Consider the following 16,842-nt stretch of genomic DNA (forward strand, 5'->3'; position numbering starts at 1 on the left):
CCTGCTCCCGCCTATGGCGTCGGAATAAGGTCACAAAAATAAGTGAGAAGGAGGGGAGACTGTCAAGAGAGGATGATTTTCCTAAACTAGGTAGTCATGGTACAAACTCATCTATACAAGCGTCTGCACTACACTGAAAGTTTCGTGTAGGGCTGTGGCCGTTAGTGACTTCAGCCCTATGTCTCTGATCCATCCGATAGAGTTAATCTTTCTTTTTTGCAGAACACCGAATAGACGAGGGGTTAAGCATGCACACGGTACTAGCCGAGTGAAACAGTTGCATGATCTGCCTTGTCAATGCTGGTACCAGGTGACCACAAGTGCTATTGACCTAGCTCAGGGCTGACTCAGGGGTCAGAGACAAATTGACCCAATAAAGAGGGGGTGGACAAGACATGTTGCATGAGCGATCGTCGATTATGACAACGGATATTCACGGAACTCTCGGATCTCATCGTTGTCACTTGATGGGAGGCCCCATCGGTTGGGTCGGGTCCCAAGAGCCTGGTTTGCATCCTGTATACCGGATTAGGGTCATCGTTCGGATGATGTACTGGATCGCCCAAAATGCCGTTTGTTCCGGAAATCTGGGCAGGCATATGATGGAAGATACTGGCGTCTACTCAATCCTTGCCACAGTCTCAGTTCAATCGTGGGAGTCATGTGATTCGTCACTCAATAAGGGGGTTCTGAAAGTCAGGGCAACTAGACTATGGGCTAGCCACTACTGAGTGTTTATCTCTACCTCGGTTAAGTGACTTATCTATTAGCTGATAACAGCCTGTGACTGAAGTTTAGTAATTGAAATGTACCGATTTGATCTTGACACTCGTCAGTGTCCAAATCTCTGGATATGTCTCCCGGAGCCTTTTCTACTTCAATTTTTAGAGGATGTCTCAAGTGAATCACAGAGATACACTCCCAGCCAAAGTTTTTGATGCAGGGGATGAGGCCTTTGGCGTTGCGTAGCCTTTCTTTTGTTACATAACAGCTCGTTGATATAAATATTTGGTGGTGGACAAAGATGTCTAAACGCACAATGGACATGCATCGGGATCACGGTTCAATGAGATATGACCATAGAGAAGTATATCATGGTATCTGTAAAGATGGAAGATGTTTAAATGATAGATGAATCAATTTATGTTTCTCATGTTCTCTATATGGTACGGTATTCTGGTCTGTGTCCTCATCGCAACTCTGACAGAACTGAGACACTACAGGTTAAACAAGTTTTATCGGAGCTTCTCAACGACCTGCTTGCCCAGTCCACTCTCACTAAACATCTCTCTCAAGTCCTCCGCAAGCTCTTCAGGTCTCTCAATTGAAGCAAAATGTCCACCACTAGTATGAATTCTCTCAAACGCGATGGGTCCCAAAGTTCTTCCCCACGTCCTCGGGACAAAGACAATGTCCTTTGGGAAGTACGAAAGCCCAAGTGGGACGTTAGGGACCCAGTCATTGATCTTTTTTGTCAAATCCTGATCCGCATGTCTACTCTCATAGTAGATCCTGCAGCTTGCGGCCGGTCCTGCTTTGGAAAACTGATAGAGGGAAACCCATGTCAGAATCTCATCGTCCGTCCACTTGTAGTCATCAGTCCAGTCATGGAGCTTCTCATAAGTCCATGAGAGCAAGGCCACAGGTGAGTCAGCAAGACCAAGCCCTATTGTAGAGGGCTTGCTGCTCATTATCAGGTTGTAAGCAAGACCTTCGTTGTAGAAATGCTTCATTTGCTCAATGCCTTGCTTTTCCAGAGGAGTGAAAGGAGACAGCCAGAAGCGAAGGAACTGCCAAGGGGTCTTCAAGGGGTTAGGGGGGCTGACAGCTGGAATCATACTCATGTGCGATGCGAGGCAGTGCTCAGGGTATTGAGAACCGATGAGACGTGTGATGATGTAGCCCCAATCGCCTCCTTGAGTAACTACAACAGGGTCAGTGATGTTACCATGGCTTAACGGTGAGAATAGTACCATATTTGTTGTAGCCAAGCTTGAGCATGAGTTTGTGTAGAGTTTCAGCGTATCGAGGAATCCCAAAACCGCTCTTCGATACACCATCCGAGAAGACATGGTTAGGCAAAGAAGGCGCAACAATGTGGAATGAAGGTCCATCTTCGGGTTCAGTCAAAAGAGGGAGAATCTTTAGAACTTCAACAAAGCTTCCAGGCCCTACAGTGAGTGTTAGTCGAGTTCAAATTTCCAGTTCAAGTGCAAATGAGCTTACAGCCATGAACAAAGAGCAGAGGAATACTGTCGAGCTTGCTGCTCTTCTGGTGCAAGAAATGAATATCAAGATCCCCAAAGCCATCCACAGATATACCAGTAGTGAATTGCGGATACTGGTTCAACTTGGCTTCTTGAGCTCTCCAGTCGAATCCATCTTTCCAATACGCAGCGAGACGCTTCACATCACTAAGACTAGCACCGTAGGTCCAGTCGTCGGAGACTTCGCCTTCAATAGGAAATCTTGCATGCTCAAGTTTTGTTTTCAAGAGCTCAATTTCTGAGTCTGAAACGTTGATCGTGTATGGTTTGATGTCGACAGTCATGATGGCAGTGTTTGGATGGAATGGAATAATTTGTGAGACTTGGTGGTTGTAACGGGGTCTGTTAGGTGGAATTTATACATCTTGGGTGTCTAAGCTGACAAACTAGCCTCATTGATCATCTACCTCGAGTCAACCACTTCATAGGATACTGCCAATGCTTCTATCATTTACAAAATACTTTCACATAAATAACAACATAAACTAGAACTGTTGTTCTGTTCAGATATCACAAATACTGTAGCATCTACTGGTCGCAATATCATGGCCATTCTTCTCTCCCATCACGTGGAAAGAAGAACCTGGCATGTAGAATATTGAGGACATATTTCCCTCAATTTGCCTTAGCATTGCCAAGCCAACAATGCATTTAGGATCAAGTGGCGGACCTCCGCTTTCATTTTTACGATAGGATCTAGCTCCATGTTTCTGTGAAGTAGTGGGATCGAGTCATGTCTCCACAGAGAGCAGATTCTTGGATATAATGTTGCCAAATCAAGTCAGAATCTTGAATCATACGATTATCTCTACATCCGGACATCTGTGCCTAAATTCTGCAAAGTAATCGGCATGTGGGAGGCGGCCATAACAGCCCTTCCTGATTACGTACCATCTACGAGGATTTGACTCCTTGTGGTTACATATCACTCCTTCCAGAGACGAAAGGATCGAGTCGGCCTTTGCCTTCGCACGTCATAGTTCAGAGATCGTGAGGGACCTTCTACTCCGAATCACCAATACTGTGCACCTTGTGACGCAGGCCTTGGTTTCGTTGATCAATCCTCCAAACGCGGGCTTGTCAGCGGCAACTTGGCAAATAAGCCTGGAAGCGAAGAAAACTAGTATCAAAAATACCTGCATCTCAAGATAACACAAACTGGGTCAATGTGGGGTGTAAGGATGAGAGGATCGCAGGATCTTGAAGACAGGGTCAAGCGTTTTGGCCAGAGTGTTGAGATTTGCCATACGAAAATGCATCTTCACATCTTATAACCTTGCCAAGGTTAAAATAGTGGGATTGGGATTGAGGAACGCCCGCTCATGTAGTATCCTGCCGTAGATCAACTGAAGTCCCTTACATGGAGTATGAAGGAGGCAGAGGATGCCACGATAGGGAGATGATTGGACAGCCAGTAATGCTAGATGATGTTTTACGGACGGACAAATGGCGAACCAAGCTTTATGGTGGTATCAAAGGATCTGATACAAGGCCGCCGTGATACTCCAAAGAGATCCAGCCATTCTCGGCACCTCTATCTGGTCGCCGATCATAAGCGGCGAACCCTCGTTAGTGGATATTCTTATTTCACAATAACCTCCTGTGCCATGCCCATCATCCTTCTGGACTGCTACGCCTAGATGGCACATAATCTTTCTCCATTCCCCTGTGAAGACAGGCATGAGTCGTCTAACCACACAGCACCACCACCACACAATGAGGCTTTTCCTTGCCTTGTTTAGGCTACAAGCAAAAAGCTTAATGCCGAGCACTAAAGTCGGACGTTTTTTTACACTCCCGTTATCTGACAGGGTCTGGACGCTGGTGGGCGTGCCCCGTGGGATTCAGGATCGTGACCCTTGTCAGCGGATACCGTCCTACACAATCCTTCACCCCTCATGATCGCTCTGCTACATATACACCCTCTGACGGAATCGCAAGTAGCAAGTCTCTAGGCATGTTTGAGATTTTTGTATACAAGAGTTTAAAAGAGAAAATGGCGAGATTGGACGACATAAAAGCTAGAAAATAGAACCAAAACGTACGATCGATATACTCAAGAGAAGCGGAAATATTCATTCTCAACTTATTCACCCCGTTTTTTATCGTTTTCTTGTTTCCTCTTGAGAGACTTTAGCACAATGGACTTCACATACCGCTATTCGTTCGAGCCTACGGACTATGACACTGACGGTCTCTGTGATGGTGTTCCGGTCCGTATGCACAAGGGTGCAGACTTGGACGAGGTTGCCATCTTCAAAGCTCAGTATGACTGGGAGAAGCATGTTGGTCCCAAGCTGCCCTTCCGAGGTGCATTGGGGCCAAGACACAACTTCATCTGTCTTACTCTGCCAGAGTGTTTGCCTGAGAGACTAGAGATTGTGTCTTATGCGAATGAGTTTGCCTTCCTTCACGATGGTGAGATGGCACTTGAGCCTTAACTACTTTTCATTGCTAACGAGTATAGATATTACTGATGTTGAGTCAGCTGAAACGGTAAGACTCTTTACTTTTCACACCGTTGATGCATGCTAACAGTCAAAGGTTGCTGCTGAAAACGACGAGTTCCTTGACGCCCTTCAACAAGGTGTTAGAGAAGGTGACATCCAGAGCCGTGAGTCTGGAAAGCGTCATCTCCAAGCTTGGATCTTCAAGTCCATGGTGGCCATTGACCGTGATAGAGCTGTGGCCGCTATGAACGCTTGGGCCACCTTTATCAACACAGGTGCAGGATGCGCCCACGATACAAACTTCAAGTCACTTGATGAGTATCTTCACTACAGAGCCACAGATGTCGGTTACATGTATGTTGCCTTGAATCTCAACTCCAATCATCACTAACAGGTCACAGGTTCTGGCATGCTCTCATCATCTTTGGATGCGCCGTCACCATTCCTGAACATGAGATTGAGCTATGCCATCAGCTCGCTCTTCCAGCCATCATGTCCGTGACTTTGACAAACGACATCTGGTCATATGGCAAAGAAGCAGAGGCAGCTGAGAAATCCGGCAAGCCTGGTGACTTTGTCAACGCCCTCGTTGTTCTGATGAGAGAGCACAACTGCTCCATCGAAGAAGCCGAGCGCCTCTGCAGAGCACGAAACAAGATCGAAGTAGCCAAGTGTCTTCAAGTCACAAAGGAGACGCGAGAGAGAAAAGATGTTTCACAAGATCTCAAGGACTACCTCTACCACATGCTGTTTGGTGTCAGTGGAAATGCTATCTGGAGTACTCAGTGCCGAAGATATGACATGACTGCGCCTTACAACGAGAGACAGCAGGCTAGGCTCAAGCAGACCAAGGATGAGCTTACTTCCACATATGATCCTGTTAATGCTGCCAAGGAAGCCATGATGGAATCTACTCGTCCTGAGATTCACAGACTGCCTACTCCCGACAGTCCTACTAAGGAGAGCTTTGCTGTCCGTCCTTTGGTGAATGGCAGTGGACAATACAATGGCAACAATCACGTCAATGGAGTCTCCAATGAAGTTGACGTGCGTCCTTCCATTGAAAGACATGTCTCAACCAAGCGAGCTACTTCAGCTGATGACATCGACTGGACGGCACACAAGAAGGTTGATAGTGGGGCTGACCACAAGAAGACCTTGTCTGATATCATGCTACAAGAGTTGCCTCCTATGGAAGACGATGTAAGTTCAAGATAGTCATCTTGTCACCAATAATTACTAATTGGAAACAGGTCGTTATGGAACCCTACCGATATCTATGTTCTCTTCCCTCAAAGGGAGTCAGAAACAAGACCATTGACGCTCTCAACTTCTGGCTCAAGGTTCCCATTGAGAATGCAAACACCATCAAGGCCATCACTGAAAGCCTCCACGGATCATCCCTCATGTAAGACTTCTCTAGAATATGATGGATTATCTTATTAACATTTTGAAGGCTGGATGACATCGAGGATCATTCACAGCTGCGACGTGGCAAGCCTTCAGCCCACGCTGTTTTTGGCGAGGCACAGACCATCAACTCTGCAACATTTCAGTACATTCAGTCTGTTAGCCTGATCAGCCAGCTTAGAAGCCCAAAGGCTCTGAACATCTTTGTTGGTAAGTCATGGCTGCACTTAATTGGGATCAACTTGAACTGACAGGGAATGCTCAGATGAGATTCGACAACTTTTCATCGGTCAGGCTTACGAGCTCCAATGGACGTCTAACATGATTTGCCCACCGTTGGAGGAGTATTTGCGAATGGTTGATGGAAGTATGTATCGCAATATTCTGAGTTTTTCACAGTATACTTACTTTGACAGAAACTGGCGGTTTATTCCGTCTCCTCACTCGTCTCATGGCTGCTGAGTCCACTACTGAGGTAGATGTTGACTTCAGCCGTTTGTGTCAGCTGTTTGGTCGGTACTTCCAGATCCGAGACGATTACGCCAACCTCAAGCTCGCAGACGTAGGTCTACTTATTCATTTCTACTCATGCATATCACTAACCACTCACAGTACACCGAGCAAAAGGGCTTCTGCGAAGACCTTGATGAGGGCAAGTTCTCACTTCCTCTCATCATCGCCTTCAACGAGAACAACAAGGCTCCCAAAGCCGTAGCTCAACTGCGCGGTCTCATGATGCAGCGTTGTGTCAACGGCGGTCTCACCTTTGAACAGAAGGTGCTGGCACTGAATCTTATTGAGGAGGCTGGTGGAATTTCGGGCACTGAGAAGGTGCTGCACTCACTTTATGGTGAGATGGAGGCTGAGCTGGAGAGGTTGGCCAGTGTGTTTGGAGCCGAGAACCACCAGCTTGAGCTCATTCTGGAGATGCTGCGTATAGATTAGACTGGTTTAGCATAAACGAGAACTTGAATTGGAATTCAGCACAATGCAGTATTTTTTTTAATCTCATGATATTTGGAAATACAAGCACACTTGCCGAACATCAACAGTTGAGGACGATAACAAGCATAGACACAAGGATGAATTTCAGCACTAGTCAACGCAATACCTTGATGTTTACTGATCAAAGAAGGACCTGCCACTCACTTCATGAATTTTTATGTATGCCAAATTTTGAAAAACAATTTACTAGAGCTAATCATTCTTACAAGTAATCGGCACAACATCGCATCGTAAAGAGATTCTGTCGAAGTTCAACTTGATTTACCCTATACTGCTAGTTTTTAAACGGGGCACCATCGATATGATATGAGTTCATACGGCAGGGATTATATTTCACAAGCCATCTTGGTAAATATGTTACAGCAAACACTCTCCAGTTGTAAAGATGTACCTTATAGTGAACACCATGGAGTAGACGCGCTCAATAACAAACGTCATCAGGTTGTACGTAGATAACTGATCAGTATTATTCCACTTCCAAATCCTGCTAATACTGCACGAAGCCCGCTTTGCTCAAAGTTCTCCGCCAAACGACGCGCGTAGACTGTTCTCATTACAGACGCGAAGATGACTGGAAGTGGAACTTATCTCGCCTACGGTCAATAGCGATTGGACAACCAGGTTGGAAGGATCTCCAAGTCGGATCTTCTTCAGGTATATCAACCTGGTTGGTACGGAGTAGATAAGAGTAATCGGCGATTAGATAACAAAGGTAGCATTGCTGCAACGGCACCGCGGTTGTTGAATTGCGAGTCAAGAATCAACGTGATCTTGTTTTATCGTGATCCTTTTCCATGGCTATTACCCCTGCATACCGTGAACAAGATATCGAAGTGACCGAAAAGCTTGGCTGTAAGGAATGGTGGAACAGGGCGTGTACGTCGATCATACAAATTCAACCATGCAAGCTAACCTGCATCCTCTTCCTTCAAGATCCACTCCTTCTGCTACGGTACGGTCCGAACGGGTGGCTGGCTTACTGGCGTGCGTCTTATTATTCAGACCTCTCTCCCTTTTTCGTAATTCGTAACTGTGAAGACAAGGATGGGAAAGAAGGATTTCGCATGCAAATCTTAACATGATACACAAGCATCCACACAACCTCATCCTTGCAACTGAGCCTCAACCAAGCAGGGCCAGCCTTACCGTTACGCTAGATGACAATCTAGTTAAGCTTCATGCCGACTACCCCAGTCCATGAGCAAATAACGTTCGATTTTCTCCTTGTGCCATGATTCGCACCAAAGGATCGCGAAGTTTGTTTCGCTTCTTCGAGGAGAAGGAATCGCAATGACACAAAACTCCACACTTCAAACACAATTGCTGATCTATCTCAATCTCAACGTCCTGCCGTCAGCTTTCCCCCACTCAGGATTACATCCATCAGAGATCAAATATTTCTGAAGATCATGAAGTAAGCATAGGGCGTGTTTATTGCAATTGGTAGACCGGGGACGTAATCCGGCAGAATCCTTCAGACCGGCAGTGGCCCACATCCCTCGTGAGAGCCAAGTCTATCCCGGGGACCTCCAAGAGGGAGTGAGATTGCGCAATAGTAAGTCAGTGACGAAATGAGGATGAAGTACTGAGGAGGTGGCGAAGTTGCCTGTATTCCTTCTCGGCAAATCAAGCAGGCAAATTGTCTGTAAAGCCATGAGAAAGGAACGATGTGATATTGGCGACTAGAACCACGGGTATTACACACATGTCTTCATAGCCAAGTTCTTCAATTATTGTGTACTCATATTTTCTTTCTTTTACTCTTTCAATTCAATCTTCTCTCCATTGCCTATTATTGTTCATCGAGACAGAAAAAATGGAAAGGCTCAAGATGGACAGCCTCAACACCAACATCAACGACTGGTTCGAGAAAGACCTGCCAGCCACTGCAGACTGGAAGCTCTTTGCTCTAGCCAGTGTTGTCTTTGTTGTTTTACGATTTACTTGCATTGTCATCTATCGTATCTACTTTTCTCCCCTTTCCAAGTTCCCTGGTCCCAAGCTCGCTGCCGCGACGCATCTTTATGAATCTTACTATGACTTTTGGAAGAAAGGACAGTACTACAAAGTGATTCAGCGTATGCACGAGGTCTATGGACCGCTTGTTCGTGTTACGCCTGATGAACTTTCCATTAATGATCCTGACTATTACGACACTGTCTATGTCAACGGTAATGTTCGACGTACTGAGTCCTTCGGCCATTCTTTCGGCGGTGGACTTGGTATTGAAGGTTTGCCCACCCCATACTGTCATACTGAAGCATCTAACCAACCTGACAGACACCTTCTTCGCCTCTCAGGACCATGATCTCCACCGCAAGAGAAGAAAGCCTATCGAGCCTTACTTCTCCCGCAATGGTGTCTTGAAACTCGAGAATCTCATCGGTGAGCGTGTTGAGAAGTTGTTCCACAAGTTCCACGAACTCTCTGGCACTGGTGTTGTTGCCCGCCTTGATTATGCCTTTGAGGCCTTCACTGGCGATGTCATGCAGCATATTTGCATTGAGAAACCCGAGTCACTGCTCAATAGTGATGACTTTTCTTCTGAGTGGTAAGTAAAAAGTCATTCATCAATCGAGTTAGACTGATCATGATTGTGTAGGTTTGAGATGCTTCGCAATGTTTCCTTGTCCGTACCTCTTATGGGAATGATCCCTTGGCTTGTTCAGTAAGTTTACATAGCCGATCCATCGAGATTATTGCTGACCTTTTGTAGCGTACTGAAGTTCATTCCCGAGAGTGTTATTATGTGGCTCGCGCCCTCAGCTGCCCATTTCCAGACCTTCCGTGTTGTAAGTCATTTCTCGCTTCATTTGTATGGCTGCCAGATGCTAATTGTTTCACAGCAAGCTGGTCGTCAGATTGAGCAAGCCAAGCACGAGAAGGTGGAGAATGACCGCAAAGGTATCGCTACTGTCGGCGGCAAGCCTACCCTCTTCCGCTTCTTAGTCCATGAGAGTGGTCTCGCTCCTGAAGACCTCAGCACTGAGAGACTTCAGAAGGAGGCAATGGTTCTCCTTGGTGGTGGCACAACAACTACTGCGCGCACTGCTACCATGACTTGTTTCTGGATGCTCAGCATGCCTAAGAAGGGCCAACGTCTTCGAGACGAGCTCAAGGACATCATGGCCGAGTACCCCAAGAAGAAGCCCTCTTTGACCGAGCTTGAGAAGCTGCCTTATCTCGGAGCTGTCATCCAAGAGAGTTTGAGGTACGTACTTTTCTTTCAAACACCCCTCCTCCAGCAGAACCCCTGTCGCTGAGCCAGGGCTGCCCTGCTTGACAGAACCAATTAGCGTGCTGACACAAATCTTCCAGAATGGCGTATGGATCCATGCGTCGACTTCCTCGCACTTCTCCCGATGTAGCTCTGCAGTTCAAAGACTGGGTGATTCCTCCTGGGGTAAGTCAAGAATCAGCCTCATTTCTGCGTAGTCCACACGCTAACTCTTTTGTGCCCTAGACTCCTGTTGGCATGAACGCTTATTATCTTCACACTGATCCTAATGCGTTCCCTGAGCCATTTGAGTACAAGCCTGAACGCTGGCTTGGACATGTCACACCCGCGATGAAGCGTAGTTTTGTGCCCTTTTCGCGTGGGTCGCGCCGATGCCCCGGATCCAGGTATGTCTTATGACCTTTCTTGAAAAGAACACACAATAACAATTTTGCTCTCTCTCAGCTTGGCTCTTGCCGATCTCCATTTCGTTCTTGCAGCTTTGTTCGGACCAACTGGTCCCAAGTTTGAGCTGTTCGAATCGGACAGGTCTGACGTGGATGCCATTCATGACTACCTGATGCCGCTTCCTCGGTTGGATTCCAAGGGTGTTCGCGTCACTGTCAAGTAGAAAATGTATGTTTCATGTCATGCTTGGTGAGGCGTGACAAGAATATTAGAGGATATGTGCTCTTGGGTGGATGGGTTAGCAATGAGTTACTGTAGTATTGGACGCTTCGGATAGTCCTTCATTTGAACAGAGAAATCACATTCACTGATAGTCAATTCTATGGGATCCATGCGACTGACTTAAAATAGGTCTGCAGTAGTTAATTACTGAGCGATGAACAGCGTAAAAGAAGTGAAAGAGAACGCATAGCAGAAATCTGAACATGAATTGGTGGACTCTTTAAGCAGAATCATTGTCCTAAACAACCCATTTCAGCACGCCTGGTGCACCAAGTACAGTAGAACCGGATAAATTTTAAGTGAGAAACGCTCTAACTGGCTGTTCTAGAGATAACTTAGGTAAACTTGTTTTCCCACATTGAGCGATCAAGGCGACAAGATAACTAAACATAGATGTAGAGCTTGCCACTCTGTCACCGTTGCGACGAACAATATTAGAGAACTATTTAATCAATCATCACTGGTGAGAAGCAAAAGACGTTGTCATTGGGAAAACATTGCATTTAATCTCTATCTAAACGAAAGGTTTTATCGACACGTCATTCGTTTATTCCATCATCCTCTCAAGGTGCAAAGTCTCTTGGCTTCAAAGTCAAAATAAGCGGAGTCTTGTCCCAAGCCATGAAACATTTCTGGTTGGCATGCCAATTCTCCTGGTTTGGTGCCAACTCATAGTCGAATCTGTACAGGATACGACTGACAACAACCCGGATTTCTGCATGAGCCAAGTTCTTACCAAGACAATCTCTCATACCAAACCCAAACGGGCGGTATACTGAGCGATTATCATTGTCATACTTGGGGTTGTGCAGAGGGTGAGAGGGTTGGAGCCATCGCTCCGGGATAAAGTCATCCGGGTCGGCAAAGTTGTCGGGGTTGTGGAAGGTTCCCCATTGATAGACCGAAACAACGACCTGCAAGGGTTAGCAATTGCGTTATGGTTGAGGTAATTGTAGCAAGACTCACTCCTTTGGGAAGATATTTGCCATCAATCTCGGCACCGGGACTAATTCTGGGAGGCGACTCGGCAGCAGGGGGATACACTCTCAATGCTTCGTCAACGGTGGCGTTGAGGTACTCAAGCTGCTTTGTGGTCTTCATGTTGATTTCGCTCTCACTCTTGAACGACGATCGCACCTCTTCCACCAGTCTCTTGTAAGCCAGTGGGGAGATACCAAGATAGAAGAAGAAGCCCGATAGAGCAGTGGTGGTCGTCTCACTCGACGCTCCAATCAGAACGGGACAGTCGACAAGGATCTCAGTGTCTGAGAGACCGCCACCGTCACGGTTACGTCGCATCAAGAAGCTCATAAAGTCACGACGACCTGGGGTTGGTTGCTCTCCAAGCTTCATGCGTTGCATGGCGTGATGAAACGTCATGTTTCGCTGATCAGCCTCACGCTGGATCTGCTCCTTGCCGGTGAAGAGAAAGTTGACAATGGGTTTTGTGATGGGGTAGTGCGTGACGAAGCGATTCACAGCATTACCCTTGACAGCTCTGAAGAAGTTGGCCACCCATGGGTGGTATTCCTGCTTGTCGAGGCAATCAAAGGGTGAGGAAAAGACCAGCTCGCCAGCGATATCGAAGAGGAGAAAGTTGATCCAGTCCACGATGTTGATAGGCTTTCCGATCTTGGCTTGCTCGCTAAGACGTTGCAGAAGCATGTCGGTATATGGCTGGATGACAATTTCTTGCTCGACAAGGGCTTGATCGTTGAATGCAGACCAAAACTGACGTCTGTGGCGTCGATGGTTCACTTGGTTGGCACCAAGGATACTCAAGCCATCCCCAGGAAAGATGTATTCAGGATACTTGGGGAACTCATCTTCCTTGCCTCTCATGGCATAGACTTGGAACCATCCAATGCTTCCATCAACGGCAAGACGGTTTGGACCAATACGTACAATGGGACCATACTTGCGGTGCAAACCCGAGACTCTCCAAATCCATGTACCTGAGATGTTGCTCATGTATCGCTCAGGGACGTTGGAGATGGCGAGCCATTTGGGACCGGGGAAGATGGAGAGAGGATGGAACCAGATACGGTAGATGGCTATGGCCGCAAGAGATGTGACCAGCTTTGCTACTGTTAGTAGTCGACTCAACTACTCAAGATCAGATTGAACTTACAAGGCCTGTGCTGATAATAGCAAGGGGCAGTAGCTTCTCATGATCGAACTTGAGGGAGAAACTTGGAAGTTCCATGGTGTGATAGGAAAGTGTCATTGCTGCCGAGCCAGCTTGAGATTGTTGTTCTGAGTATGTGCCACTCTTTCGACTCGTTTAACTTGTATTTATGTACTCTGTTTCCGATCGGTTCCGTATGATGCCCAGTTTGTCCCTTGGAATTTCCAGTATCTCCGTAGCCAAGCAGGTTAGGAATCCTCTTGTAATTCCTGCACCCATTTTCCATTTCATCCTGATGATGTATTTCCCCCTCAAGGTTCAAATCCTTCTTGAAAGCTACAAGGGTATGTAGCAAAGGCTCCGCACCGTTGGAACCACCCCCTACCCACATGTAAGCGGGATCATGTTCCTTGTCTCGGGATTCAGTACTAGCTTCCTATCCTAGTCAAGGATTGAAGGATCAAAATCAGGTCAGGAGAAATTCCCCGGCCGGCATTAAGGTGGCTTTGGTGTGCATTTAGAGATGCATGTCAGATCTGAGAAGAGTTAGATAGCTTTGAAGATCATGTCTCCAGCCTTCTGCTACGGCTGTTGTATGGACCAAAGGAATTGAGGTAAGTGGGTATCAGGAGCTTCCAAGTGTTCTAATAGGGATATATCGTTCGATTTTCGCATAATCTCATCCTTCTTGCCAATGCTAAGGATGGGAAAAGCAAGGTTTTCCAATGAACAGACTGGCAGTGTTGGAGTTTTGCGTATGTGGCTTGATCCTTTTCCTTCACTACCACCTCGGCATTTATCGCCTCGAATTGTCGTTCATTGCCGTGAGTACGTCACTGCTCATCAGGATTGTGTGATCTGAGATACCGGTATGTAGCTTGTTTCTCTTGTGGCTAACCCGTATGGTACTACGCGGTAAGCTATCGGTCAGTGGTTGGCTCCGTCGTATTAGTTGTTTGGTTGTAATCACTACCCCGGCTACTGGGTAGCAGAAAGGTTGACCACCTAAGCTCAGAGTACAAAAATAAATAGCCTAAAAACTATGGTTTTAATTTCATAAACTGACCTACTAAGTTTGTCTCCTATGCTCTCAGCAGCCGATGTTTCTGATACCCTGAGGTCCGGGCAACATAGAAATGACCAACAACAAGTAACGCTAAATCAGTATGGATGACTGAATACACGTTGGTAGAAATTTCAAGATGCATAGAAAGCAGTTCATATTCAGTATCAATCCACAGACATAAACAAGAATGACTACGTTCATTTGAATTGACATTGCTGGTAATTCGTTAAAGCCATCTTAGAAATCGAAATGCAGCATTTGGTGAAATAAACTCAAGGATTCTCAAATGATATTCATTGCAAAAGTAGCTAAGTCGCAGACAGATATTTACAGATATATTTTACACAACTCTCCAGAAGGTGCCCTTGGCAAAGCTTCCAATTGCACTCAGCAGCGCCGTAAACAATCCCACAAACCACATGATAATGCTGCTCGTACCAACCATAGTCATGGGAACAATTGTCATAACAAAGGCGCCTAAAACGTATTAGCAATCCATTGTTAATAAGGTAGCTAGTATTCTTACCAAATAGACCCTCGCGTCTGGTGATAGTCTCCCAAAGTTCACCACCAAGAACGTCCACAGCGCCATCCCACTGATAAGGTCCAACCACACGGAACTTGGTGTTGAACTGAGCGCCAGTCAACCACAAAACAGGCAGACGCCACCAGAGACCAGGGTGTTTAGCACCTGCGTTCCAACCGACTCGGACGCCGTCCCAGAAGCTGGGGACAGCATCCATATCAAGAGCCAGCTGGTACGCATAAGACTCGTGGTGAACACCATAGTCGATACGCTTGTGGCCATGGAGCTTGAAGTGATACTCCTCCCTAGAGCTGAGAGACTTGCCAACCTCAGGCTTGATGAGAGTCATGAGCCAAAGCTGGACTTGAAGCTCTGCAAGAGGGGGAATGGCACCGTAGCCAGGACGGATGAAGCCGATGAAACCAACGGTGGGATCGTTGTGACGCCAGATGCAGCGTACATCTGCATCAGAGCAGGTTGGGTAATCTTCACCATTCTTATTGGCTTCATCAAAGAAGCCAAATTCCTGACGGTAACCTGTAGCGTAGACAACCATGTCCGGCTTCACAGAGCCGAGGGTCTTCATGCGCTCTGCTTCAGGGCGACCGTTCTCTCTGAAGTGCATAATGCCTTTATCATCGATATGAGTTGGCCAAGGAGCCAAGTCGATGTACTTGTTGCCTGGCACCTCCTTGACAGGAATCGTGACAATTGCACGGCGGATGCGCTCTACAAGACCTGGGTTGGTAGGTCGGTAAGGCTCACTGATGTAGTGAAGGCATCTCCAAACAGCCTTGTTGAAAAAACCTGTTTCTGGTCAGCTATTTGCCTCGTGTTCATCTTCAATCAAGTCAACTTACTCTGAGATGTATGGAAACGGTCAGCATCAAGACCTCCAATCCACTGGTCAACTCCGGCGGTAGTGCCAGAGCAAAGCCAGTTAGCCAGCTTGATGTTGATGTCTTGGAATCTCCATGTGAAGAGACGATCTCTCAAGAAGGGTGGCAAGTAGGAGTCAAGCAGTGGAGCTTGCCAGCTGACATCAATGGGCAGCTCCTGGGCATTGGGGTTAGGCTTGTTGCCAAAGATGGGAAATAAGATAGGATTGGGGATTTTCTATACCGTATGTTAGCTTTGATTTCATTTGAATATTCAGAGTCATCTCACCTTTGGTGCTCCAAGGAAACCCTGTCTATGACAAAGAACAACACGCTTTGTAGGCGAAGTAACAGCCAGATGGGCGATATCCATACCCGTCTCGCCAGTACCAAGAACGACAACTTGGCTACCTTGAGGAAACTCATCTCTCTTCTTGAACTGGGAAGAGTGCTTGACAATCTTGACCTTGTCGATGCCAGGGACATCAGGGATATTGGGTGTGACATGAAGGCCGCTGCAGACAGCGACAGCATCACATTCCCAAGTCTTGTCAATACCATCTGGGCCACGGTAATGAACAATGTGACCACCAGCCTGGCCTCGCCTGATAGAAGTAACAGGCGTTGAGAGTGAGATCTCAGGCCAGAGGTTGAAGTGGTCTGCGTACTCTTTCAAGTACCGAATGAACCTATCAGCGCTCAAAAAGTCTGGATCTTCGAGGTCCGCACGCCAGTCAGAGAAACATGTCAGATACTTGGAAGACACAAGCTAAACAACCAAGTCAGCGGAAATATTGTTACAATGATGGCTTTTATGCTCACCTCTGCATCCTCGTATGTACGCTTTGTAAAGGTTCCACCAACTTCATCTTCACGCTCAAAGAGACGGACGTCAATTGGGTCAATGTCAAAGAACTTGGTAGCCTCTTTGAGGTACTTGAGCGTAACAAGACCTCCAGGTCCAGCGCCAACGACAGCAACACGCATGATGAAAATGGATAGACAAGAACTGAGAGAGGGAGAGTTGGAATGACTCGTGATGGATAGCAAAGGCGAATGAGACTGAAGAGGATATAGCTACATATCGTAACATATACAAATGCTACAGTTCATAAACAGTCTCTCAAAATCAAACATCCGGTGGCGAGCAAGGTTACACTTCCCATGCAAGGCGAGGGCGTTATCGAATCCTTCAAAGGATCAGC

The 16,842-nt window shown here is 46.7% G+C and overlaps 5 protein-coding genes across 5 annotated transcripts; 2 read left to right on the top strand and 3 right to left on the bottom strand.

The window, feature by feature from the left end:
• Positions 1-1,235: 1,235 nt before the first annotated feature.
• On the bottom strand, positions 1,236-2,551 carry FPSE_11419 (uncharacterized protein; the record flags this gene model as incomplete). The annotated part of the gene is made up of 3 exons (XM_009264536.1): positions 1,236-1,924; positions 1,974-2,171; positions 2,227-2,551. The coding sequence occupies 3 exons, from the start codon at positions 2,549-2,551 to the stop codon at positions 1,236-1,238; spliced, it is 1,212 nt and encodes a 403-aa protein (XP_009262811.1).
• A 1,857-nt stretch (positions 2,552-4,408) lies between these two features.
• On the top strand, positions 4,409-7,072 carry FPSE_11418 (uncharacterized protein; the record flags this gene model as incomplete). The annotated part of the gene is made up of 9 exons (XM_009264535.1): positions 4,409-4,685; positions 4,735-4,763; positions 4,812-5,071; positions 5,119-5,920; positions 5,971-6,125; positions 6,174-6,337; positions 6,393-6,494; positions 6,544-6,689; positions 6,740-7,072. The coding sequence occupies 9 exons, from the start codon at positions 4,409-4,411 to the stop codon at positions 7,070-7,072; spliced, it is 2,268 nt and encodes a 755-aa protein (XP_009262810.1).
• Positions 7,073-8,948: 1,876 nt separating this feature from the next.
• On the top strand, positions 8,949-10,980 carry FPSE_11417 (uncharacterized protein; the record flags this gene model as incomplete). Its single annotated transcript, XM_009264534.1, has 8 exons — positions 8,949-9,363; positions 9,413-9,683; positions 9,735-9,800; positions 9,849-9,924; positions 9,979-10,343; positions 10,451-10,535; positions 10,596-10,756; positions 10,815-10,980. 8 exons carry the CDS (start codon positions 8,949-8,951, stop codon positions 10,978-10,980), a joined length of 1,605 nt encoding a protein of 534 aa, XP_009262809.1.
• Positions 10,981-11,602: 622 nt separating this feature from the next.
• FPSE_11416 (uncharacterized protein) lies at positions 11,603-13,245 on the bottom strand (the record flags this gene model as incomplete). Its single annotated transcript, XM_009264533.1, has 3 exons — positions 11,603-11,953; positions 12,006-13,118; positions 13,171-13,245. 3 exons carry the CDS (start codon positions 13,243-13,245, stop codon positions 11,603-11,605), a joined length of 1,539 nt encoding a protein of 512 aa, XP_009262808.1.
• Positions 13,246-14,573: 1,328 nt separating this feature from the next.
• Positions 14,574-16,624, bottom strand: FPSE_11415 (uncharacterized protein; the record flags this gene model as incomplete). The annotated part of the gene is made up of 5 exons (XM_009264532.1): positions 14,574-14,710; positions 14,760-15,566; positions 15,620-15,875; positions 15,927-16,406; positions 16,460-16,624. 5 exons carry the CDS (start codon positions 16,622-16,624, stop codon positions 14,574-14,576), a joined length of 1,845 nt encoding a protein of 614 aa, XP_009262807.1.
• Between the last annotated feature and the right edge of the window lie 218 nt (positions 16,625-16,842).

This window comes from Fusarium pseudograminearum, chromosome 1 (genome assembly GCF_000303195.2).
Source record: "Fusarium pseudograminearum CS3096 chromosome 1, whole genome shotgun sequence".
NCBI classification, from domain to species: Eukaryota; Fungi; Ascomycota; class Sordariomycetes; order Hypocreales; family Nectriaceae; genus Fusarium; species Fusarium pseudograminearum.